The sequence below is a fragment of the Podarcis filfolensis genome (genome assembly GCF_964270895.1).
Source record: "Podarcis filfolensis genome assembly, chromosome: 18".
Lineage (NCBI taxonomy): Eukaryota > Metazoa > Chordata > Lepidosauria > Squamata > Lacertidae > Podarcis > Podarcis filfolensis.
Window position 1 is genome coordinate 9442413 of NC_139622.1, and position 10387 is coordinate 9452799.

At 48.4% G+C, this 10387-nt stretch overlaps 1 protein-coding gene across 4 annotated transcripts in view; it reads right to left on the bottom strand.

Moving 5' to 3' along the window:
* Positions 1 to 4074: 4074 nt before the first annotated feature.
* CIRBP (cold inducible RNA binding protein) overlaps positions 4075 to 10387 on the bottom strand; it is a 7311-nt gene continuing 998 nt past the window's right edge. The window contains exons 2-8 of one of the 4 annotated variants that reach the window (XM_083594937.1): positions 8617 to 8727; positions 8028 to 8134; positions 7457 to 7595; positions 7271 to 7361; positions 7107 to 7171; positions 4325 to 4414; positions 4075 to 4201 (exon numbers count right to left, since the gene is read on the bottom strand). In XM_083594937.1, coding sequence (XP_083451063.1) covers positions 4410 to 4414; positions 7107 to 7171; positions 7271 to 7361; positions 7457 to 7595; positions 8028 to 8134; positions 8617 to 8727 — 518 coding nt within the window. In that variant the 3' untranslated portion in view covers positions 4075 to 4201; positions 4325 to 4409. Of the gene's footprint in view, positions 4202 to 4324; positions 6654 to 7106; positions 7175 to 7270; positions 7362 to 7456; positions 7596 to 8027; positions 8135 to 8616; positions 8728 to 10387 lie in introns of all 4 variants that reach the window. The other 3 variants (XM_083594935.1, XM_083594936.1, XM_083594934.1) reach the window with 3 other exon arrangements.

The window sequence follows — 10387 nt, forward strand, 5'->3', positions numbered from 1 at the left end:
TCAAGAGTCTCCTCCAGCACCAGAATTCAAAAGCATCCGTTCTTTGGCCATCAGCCTTCTTTATGGTCCAGCTCTCACTTCCATACATCACTACTGGGAAAACCATAGCTTTGACTATACGGACCTTTGTTGGCAAGGTGATGTCTCTGCTTTTTAAGATCCCTCCCCTACCACCACGCCAAAAAAAAAAGGGTATCGAAGCTGCTTACAAAAATCAAAATCAGGCCCACGACTGAAAATGAGACGGCACACATGAGGAAGAAGGAAGGGGGAGGGAGGAGGAAAGAAGCAATCTCAAAGTCTTAAAAGGTAGTTCTTATAGCCGTGCAGCCAGAGTCGGTGGCTGGTCTGGCTGTCGGCTGAATATCCCTTAACAGCACTGGGCTGCAAAGCAGCAGCCTCCCTGGTGTATATTTGCCACCTAGCAACCACCTTTCAGAGGTGTACTATTTCTGGGTATGGACGCTCCGGGTGTGAGGCGCAAATGCAAATCGGAGGGGGGGGGGTGTTTGTGTGCCTAGGGAGGGGGCAACAGGTCAGTTGCAGAAAAACGGTCCTTGCCTCCTGTGGCAAGGAGTTCCACAGTTTAACTCTGGGCGTTGTTGTCATTTGGAGGACTGGGAATGTTGCCTCTGGAGGCCAGTTCAGCTCAACGTCTGGTTGGCATTTCCCTAAAAGGACGCGGGTGGCGCTGGGGGTTAAACCAGAGCCTAGGACTTGCCAAACAGAAGGTTGGCGGTTCGAATCCCCGCGACGGGGTGAGCTCCTGTTGCTCGGTCCCTGCTCCTGCCAACCTAGCAGTTCGAAAGCACATCAAAGTGCAAGTAGATAAATAGGTACTGCTCCGGCGGGAAGGTAAACGGCATTTCCGTGCGCTGCTCTGGTTTGCCAGAAGCGGCTTAGTCCTGCTGGCCACATGACCCGGAAGCTGTATGCCGGCTCCCTTGGCCAATAAAGCGAGATGAGCGCCGCAACCCCAGAGTCAGCCACGACTGGACCTAATGGTCAGGGGTCTCTTTACCTTTAAAAGCCCTGGGATTTTTAGCCTTCCAGATGTCACTCAGCTGCAACTCAGGGATGGGCAGCTTGCTACCACACCCCCCCCTTGGCGCATCTGGCTAGATATTGCCTACACTGATTGGCAGCTCCAAGATTTCAAGCCTTCTCGGCCCATCCTGCATGCAAAACCACTATCCTCCCTTCCTTGGGAATAAAGAATCTAGTTTTCATTGTTCTACATAAAAGGACCGATTTAGAAAACACAGGAAGCTCTAGCATTGAGCCACGGTTCTGCACACACGAGGTCCCCCAACTCTGACCTCAAGTATGTTATTTCCCCGCAGAGATTATTTCTGAACGGCCATCACCGTTCTGTCGTGTCTTTCTCTTGCCATAAAGCACCCTCTGCTGGGAAAAACAGGCACAGGTTTTAAAAATCCTGCTTTTTTGCCCACAAGAATCAGAGAAGGGCACTCAAAGACCAGCTCACCTGGAAAATGTGTGCCGAGGGAGGAGCAACAGGCAGGCGAGATGGAAAAAGCCTCACATCTGAGCAGGGAAAGCTGTTTGTCTGAAATTGCAGAACTGTGGAAGAGTTGGAAGGCACCCCGAGTCAACTAGTCCAACCCCCTGCGATGCAGGAACCTACCGCCCTATGGGTCTTGAACCCACAGCCCTCAAATTAAGCATTCCTGCCTCTAAAGGACTCCAGAAGAGGACAATTGAGAGCAGCATCCGGAGACATGGCTTTTAGAAATCTGGCCCCCCTCTGCCGAATGTTGGGAGATTCAGAGCGGGCAAAGCACTTCCTTCATGCAGTGCAGTTAAACTATGGGATGGCCAAAATTCAGAGGGGGGTGTCAAAGGCTACTAGCCTATGCTCACATTTAAATGACGATGGGCAATGGGGAACCTTAGCCAATCTTGGGAGATTTAAGGCTAGGCCAGGGGTCAGCAAGCTTTTTTCAGCCATGGGCCGGTCCACCGTCCTTCAGACCATGTAGTGGACCAGACTCTATTTTTGGGGGGAAATGAACCAATTCCTATGCCCCACAAATAACCCAGAGATGCATTTTAAATCAAAGGGCACATTCTACTCATGTAAAAACACGCTGAATCCCGGACTGTCCGAGGCTGGATTGAGAAGGCAATTGGGCCACATCTGGCCCCCGGGCCTTAGGTTGCCTACCCCTCGACTACGCAAACTCCCAAGGATCTAAAAGGCTGTCACGTCAGGCAGAAGACTTGGGGTTTGATGTAGCGTTATGTCATATTCTGAGCAGACCCATTTGAAGGACACGGCTTGTCTACGTGCGCCGGCTCACATTTAAGGGAGTCTTGTCGCTATGGCTTTTCTGTGTGCCTCTCTCGCAATTTTAGTCCATCCTTTCATGGAATCGTAAAGTGGGACCCTGTGGGTGATCCAGCCCAACCCCCTGTGACATTTTTTGCCCAACCAGGGGCTCGAACCCACAGCCCTGCAATCAAGTGTCTCGTGCCCTATGGACTGAGCTACCCCAAACTTCCTTGTTAAACTGGCAGGTATAGATTTGCGTCTACTCTAAATTTAGTGGGCTGCAAACCTTTGAGTTTAAGGAATGGTTTTCCCCCAGCGAGATATAGCTGGTGCCTTTAATACAGCTTTAGGAACCAGGCAAAACACATTCCTCTTCAACCAGGTCTTTTCCTTATTAAAATCCTAGACCCTTTCTATTAAATGTGTGGGGTAGATGGTAGATTTATTATGTTTATCCTGTATTTTTATGTTGTGAATTCCCCCAAGATGAAAGGCATTATACAAATTTACTAAAATTCTGCAGTGCTCTAGAAGGCTGCCTAGGACAGATGGGTAGAAATCACAATTAAGGAAGTTTTGATTTCTTCCTCTCTCCACGTCCCATTTGTTTGTGTGTTTTAAAGATTGCAGAGAGAGCCTTAAATGATTGCATGAAAAGTCACATTGGGAACCTCTGGCCAAATCTTAAAAGCAGATTCGGGCTGTTAAGTGGGCTGCAGTGTTAATACAAAGCTCTTTACACCTTCTAAAAAACCCCCACCCCACTTTCCATTTGAAGGCTGGGAAATTGATCGAAAGCTGGTTTAAGAATGGGCAGGAGCTGAAGCGAGCAAGCTTTTGAGTTTATACACAGCTTGCAAACTGGAGACATTAACTGCCTCCTGTGTGGCAGCCAGGCTGATGGCAAACTGCTTTTGAGTTCTGGGAGCTGGGCAGATTCACAAGGTCAGAGCCATAAATCCACCAAAAAACCAGCCTTCAAAAGCTACTACTTTTGTTTACTGGTGCTGGGTGTTTTCTGCACGAGGTTTTAGGTATATGCTTTTTCTGAAACCCAGCCTTTGGTGGCCAATGAGCTTTATCTGTAGGGAGAACCCAGGGCACCTATTCTTATCAATTACTAAGCCTCTGCTTAAAACATGTTTAGCGAAGCCTTCCCAGATACGTAGAAGGTTGGAGTTTTAAGTTTATAATTTACTGCCAATTTAAACATTTCCATTTATTTACGATTTTATTCTCGTATACTGCAATGAAGCAGTGCACGGGTTACAAAATAAGCAATAATGTAGTAGTAGAGACCTGCAAAGCTTGCTCCCTTCTCTGCACTCCCAAGAAATATCCCTTTAACCGAAGAGCCTCAAAAGCTCTCGGATAACTTGCACCATAAAGCGTAGAAGCGAGTTTTACCCTCAGGCTCCTCCTGCGCTGTGTCGGGAATGTCCCCTAGTTCACAGAACAGCCTTCTGGGAAAGGGCTACTTCACTCCTAAACGCTCAGCGTCGCTCTGCCAGAACTCTTTACAACCTGGGAGGCTTCTCTCGGGACCCAGCCCCAAAATAAAGGATCTCAGGTAATAGTGTTGGGGTTTACAGCTTCCTAGATATGGAGGGCTAGAGCCAGCCCTAAGCAGTTTCCTTAAGAGCTACATTCCCCTCCTCTGTAATTCAACAACGTTAGTAACGACTCCACAATGTGCCTTTTTGGGGGTGCAAGTGTTGCCAACACGCCCCCGCCATGGCTCCCCATTGCCTTCAGCGTATACGCACAACTCAGCCGTATTTGTAGCCCTGTGTTTTATTAGCCTTGTTGAATCCATTAAAAAAACGCAAACAGCTCTCGACACTTTTGCTGCCCAGCCCGGAGGCCGGTGTGCTCCTCGCCGGTCCTCTTCCACGCAGCACGCGACTGAAAGAAAAGATGGGGGGAATACGCAGTTAGCACCCCAGACAAGAAAACTTAGGATATATATATGTCAGCATTAATCTGAAAACAAAACCCATACGCCTAGCAAACCACCAAGAACCTTACCTGCTAAAGAGTCGAAGTTGGCTTACGGTCTATGTTCTGCACTCAGCCTCAAAACCACTTCCTGATCAATGGCTTTTTTTCTCCGTCAACCTGCCAAGACAAACTCGGGTTACAAAAATATATCTATACCGCGCACGGCAAAACCTCTATGCTTTCTGCCCTGCCCACCCTCACACAATCCGCCCCCCACAGCAACCAGTTTCCCCACAAAAGGGTTCTGCGAACCCGCACTGACTCTCAAGAGTCCAGCGTGGGGGGTCAAGCGTTCCGAGACTCAACCTGCGTCCCCCTCGGACTGGACAATGGCAGCTGACCCCCCCCCCACAAAAAGCATTAGTCGCGGAGGAAAACGGTTGCTTAGGAATAAGCGTGGGCTACGGGGGAAAAGTTAAAACGCAAACACGATGGCAGAGAACATTACAGTTACGTGGACTTAAGTCTTAAGGGAGAGTCTCCCGAGATGAGCATTAGTCCCTTGGGGGGGAAATTCGTTTTTCCCCCCATCTGACATCTACCCTACCGGCAAAGAAATGGCTGTGAACGCAACACCCCTTCTGACCCACATGGAATTTATGCCACAAAAACCAAAGACTCGGTACAGGAGATTAAAAAAAGAGGATTATTTTTTTTTAAAGGGTGGTGTTTTTTTTCAGCTGACCAAAATTGGCAGAGAAAATTTTTGCTTTCGGACGGGTTAAAACATTCAGACTTTCAAATATATATATATATATATAAATATGAGCTCTCAACAGGAGGAAGAATGCGGACATGAGGAAAGGAGTTACCTCGAATTACAGGACTATCCCCACATATGAACTAGCCAAGAGAGCAGCTTTCGTCCCAGAGGTTCTCTCTCTCTGTTGGATGCACAACACTTCGCTTTTTCGTCAAGGCACTGCCGTTTTCCATACGCTAGCAGAGAATTCTCAGAACTTAAGAAGGCAACGACAAAGCTAGCTAAATTAGGTCACAGTTATCGGCCTTGGAACACTGTCAAGAATTGGCAGCAGCGGCGGCTGACCCCGGTTGGAACGAGGCTCCCTTGGTCTTGGCTAAGAACGTCTGGCTGGCTTTTCAAGCTACCAAAGGTGTCAGCTAATTCTTGCACACACGCTAACTCTTGTCGCAAGCTGTCAGCTCTGAGTCACCAGGTGCAAATTACTATGGCAAGCGGTGTGGTTATTTTTCAAAGGTTGGGTCTGTTCCAGCCAAGCTGAGAGCTGACCCCATGATGGGGAAAGGAGGTGGCTACGCTCCTTTAGATACTCTTGCTTCAGCTTCAATCACCCTCAACCTGACCTGGCGTCTATCTAGGCCTTAAAAGTACAGTAAGATTTGCGTTGTTTTCACCACCGTTACGATAGCCAGCCTGCAATCCTCTCTCTGCAGCTAGCTGCCCTTCCTCTCTGACTGTACACTTTTGACGCTCAAATCCAGAGTTGTGTTGTGCAGCAAGATGTAAAATTTCAAGAGCAGATATGATTTTTTTTCAGATGGACTTTTAATAGGCTTCGTGAAGCCAAAAGGAAAACCGTACAAGAAATCCTTTTTAAACCACTTCAAAATTACAACATCAATTGAATTAGGCATATACTTTTCTTCCAGTAAAAAAAGGACAACAGAAACAAACATTTTTTTTCCACGAGCCTCTTGCGAGTTAAGATTTGCAGTGTCTTTCTGGGATACGTTTTATGGCATACAAGCAAAAGTCTCTTAAATGCAGGTTGAACATACAAGCAAAGTTTCGCTTTAGGTATACCAAGGTGGGTTGCCTTTGAAAGTCGTTTATAAAGTCATACCCAGGCTACAGAGCCTACCTTGCTACACTAAAGTTTGTTACAAAACGATGCACTAAAACAAACCGACTTCACAGCTTGCTCAGCTTCTACTGAACAATTACGGTCCTTTCTCGCTCAAAACAAAACCAAAAAATCCACAGAAATGGGGCCCCAAAACCTTCCAGTCTTTTTCTTTTTAATAAAAAAAACAACACACACACTAAAGGACACACACAATCAAACACACACACACCTCTGCTCACAAATGAACTAAAATCTTAAGTGCTTTAAAAAAACACACACGTTAAAACACTTGAGAGAGGAAAAACCCAGAGCTTTCTTTGAGTCTGAACAGACCATCGCATATTAGAAGCTGTCAGGCTGTGGTTTTTTTGACAAGGTCAGAACTGAGAGTTTACTACAAAAGTGAGAATATACAAAGGAGATGACTACACAAGAACGGATTTCAGCGAAGCTCCCAAAATCTTTATAAATACAGCCATTGGAAGGACGATCTTGAGCCAGGAAGGTTTTTTACTCGTTGTGTGTAGCTGAGGACAAGAAGCAGGCAGAATTGTAAAGGCACCGAAGCATAGACAAAGGTCCCAGCATTTTTTCCTCCCCTACTCGCTTGCAAAGCAGCACCTCAAGGCTACCAACGCTATCTCTCCTTATCTCCCCACCCCTTTCTTTTTTGCTCCTGGCTTTCGAGAGGGGTTCTCTGGCGTCATTTCCAGCTTCCGGGGGGGAAAAAAAACGCTAGTTACGAACGACTCTAGGTCCGACTTAAGCGTGGCGCATGCATTAATGAGGGCGGGGGTTCCCCTCCCTGCTTTTCCGTGGCGCGAGTGCTTAAAGGCCTGCCAGAAGAGCGGCAAGGAGAGGCTTGCCGGAAACAGGCTCCAAAGCGAACCTAACGGTACTTTTCCAAAGGTTACCATCCCTGCAAAAATCAAAAAGATTCCCACGTCAGTGTATCCTTTCCCTTATGATCTAGGGCTTACCATAACTGTCATAGCTGTCTCTGTAGGAGCCTCCTGAAGGCCTGTCGCCATAGCTGCCTTGACTCCTGCTGCGGGGAGAGACGAGAAGATGCTCATTCACAAGGCACAGCTACAACCAGCAGGTGCATGGGGCTATTTTGTGACCCAACCTCCCCAGGGCTTACCTGCTGCCACCATAGTAGTCTCTAGAACCACTGTATCCCCCGCTTCTCGATTCAAACCGGCTGCCACCGTAACCCCGGTCTCCACCGGCTCCTGGGAAAGGAGAACCACCCAGAGGCTTGAGATGCATCCAGCTCAACGCAACCAAACTCCGAAAGTACAGAGGCCACTTGCAAGCCCGGGCTCACCTCTGGAAAAGCCCCGGCCCCGACCTCTGCCTCCGCGGAAAAAGCCCCGGCCACCAGCCGAGCCGCCTCTGTAGCCGCGGGACCTGTTGTCGGACGATTTGCCTGCTTGATCGACCCTGATTTGGCGGCCGTCGACAGACTGGAAAAACGAGGGGTTTCGGGGTTAGCACAGTGCTCCACAGTTAACACGCACACAAAAGCAGTGACTGTCAAACAGATCCTCAGTTAATAATAATAATTTATTATTTATACGCCGCCTACCCGGCTGGGTTTCCCCAGCCACTCCGGGCGGCTCCCAACAGAATAGTAAAAACACGATAAAACACCAAACGTTAAAAACTTCCCTAAACAGGACTGCCTTCAGATGTCTCCAGAAAGTCAGGTAGTTGTTCATTTCCTTGACCTCTGATGGGAGGGCGTTCCACAGGGAGGCCCCACCACCGAGAAGTTATGTTTCCCCAAACTGCTAACTTTTAACAGTTGTTCTATCGTGATCACATCCTAAAAACGGAAGGACTTCTGTCCTACCAAGGACCGCTGTTCAGAACAGCCACCACAGAACGGAACTCACCTTGCCATTCATGGCCATCATCGCATCTTTAGCATCATCAACACTCTCAAAGGTGACAAAGCCGAACCCTCTGGATCTCTGGGTTTCTCTGTCTTTGACGACAACAACTAGCGGGAAGGAAGAAGAGAAGAGTTTGGATTTGATATCCCGCTTTATCACTATCCGAAGGAGTCTCAAAGCGGCTAACATTCTCCTTTCCCTTCCTCCCCCACAACAAACACTCTGTGAGGTGAGTGGGGCTGAGAAGACTTCAGAGAAGTGTGTCTGGCCCAAAGTCACCCAACAGCTGCATGTGGAGGAGCGGAGACGCGAACCCGGTTCACCAGATTACGAGTCTACCGCTCATAACCAATACACCACACTGGCTCTCTCTTAAATTTCTCACTGGAAGGAGAAATTTAAGCCCTTTGGTCAACTTAAGTGCAGGGCACAAAGCCAAACTTATCCCCATGAGAATTCGTGCTAATCCGAGTGCTTTTCATTCTTAATTTAAGTGTGGGGCAAACTCAAGGTTATCTTTTATACCGGCTTAGCCTACCACGTCCCAATCGATGCTCAACTAAATTATTTAGATTTTTTTTTTAATTACCATCAGTGATCTGTCCGTATTTAGAGAAGACTTGCTCCAGCGACTGTTCATTGGTGTCAAAACTGAGGCCGCCGACAAAGAGCTTTCCTTCATCTGATGCCATTTTCTCTCCTGGGAGCAAAAAAACAAGCCTCGCTGTCAGGGCTACCCTAGGTCCCAGCTCACAAAGGACCAACGCTGCTTCGTTGTTAAGTATAAAAGCCTTTATTGAAGTTCAGTTTCACTTCCAGAGCCGCAGCGCGCAGCCCCACGTCTAAAGTGTCAGACCACTGATGCTCCGTCTGAGTCTCCTCCCCCTTTACACCAATTTAAGAGTCTAGCCTTGCTCCACCTTCTCCGCTGCTCCTTCCTCCTCTGGGTCCGCCTGCCCGCCGGGGTTCCGCCCTTTCTAGCCTCTTCTCCCGCTGATTCCCCTGAGCCTTCTCCCTCCCTCCGGCGGGCTTTAGGAGCTGGTTCCCCATCCGGGTCTCCTGCTGTTCCGCCCGCCTGCACATTTGAACTTGGCGCGCGCGCCCAGCCAGCAACTTTCCTCCTGACCGTTCCACTGCTGCTGTCACTGCTTCCCCCATCGGGGGGGCTAGCTGCAACTGACCTCCCCTCCGTTGGAGGCGTGGTCAGCCCTGACTCCCTCTCTGGAGGAGACACTGCTCCTGACACATGTGACTCCTCCCCCCCACTACGCTCTGGTGGGGAAACTGGTCCTGATCCTCCACTGCTGCTTTGGGGTTCCCCTCTGGCTCCTTGTTTCTGGTGCGTCCCCCCTGGGACCCCCCTTGCCCTGACCATCGGCGCCCCCTTCTGGGAATCTTCTGATTCGCTGGAGAAGCTCATGGAATCTCTCGGGCCACTGTCATACTCCCCTACGCTGCCCTCGGATTCTTCCCCTTCGCTCTCCCAATCCTCTCTCCCCAGTGCTCCTGCTCCTGATTCCCTGACACTCGCGTTCAGCATTCGCCCAAAGTGACAAAACACAGCACCCCTCCTAGAACAAGTTTGCCAGATCATCAACGGAGTGGGGTCACGACTCACTCAAAACTTAAGGAGCTTAGCAGCCAGTGACACAAATCCTGTTTTATCCGTTTTCTTCAATGCAGAAGAGAAAACAGTTTCATTACCTTTAAACCTTTGTTTATAAAAATACTGTACAGTGGTACCTCGGGTTACATACGCTTCCGGTTACAGACTCCGCTAACCCAGAAATTGTACCTCGGGTTAAGAACTTTGCTTCAGGATGAGAACAGAAACCGTGCGGTGGCAGCAGCGGGAGGCCCCATTAGCTAAAGTGGTGCTTCAGGTTAAGAACGGACCTCCACAACGAATTAAGTACGTAACCAGAGGTACCACTGTACTAACCAGCCCTGCATGAAAAGCCACATTTGCCACAAACGTCCCCCCTTCTACAGAATTGTTGGAAATGTAGAGGGCAGGCTCCTCTTTTGCAAGTAGGCAAAATAAAAGGAAAAAGGATGGGGGAGCGAAGCAAAGATAAAGAAAAAGAATTGTAGATTCTTATATTGCATGGAATTAGTAGTCTATCACAGCTGTAAAAAACCTTAGAAAATGTAAACAAGCCCATTCCTATGCTTTTTTTAAAGCTCCAAGGCCCACGTGTTAAATAACACCTGTACATAAAAGGCCTTTACCCCCCTTCTTTCAACCAACCATACTGTTAATGGTACTTTTAACTGGTCCTTCTCTTAATGTTTATCCTTCTTGTGTGATTTCTACGCAAATGCGGATTATAAACTTCGCGAAAATAATGAATTGGGAT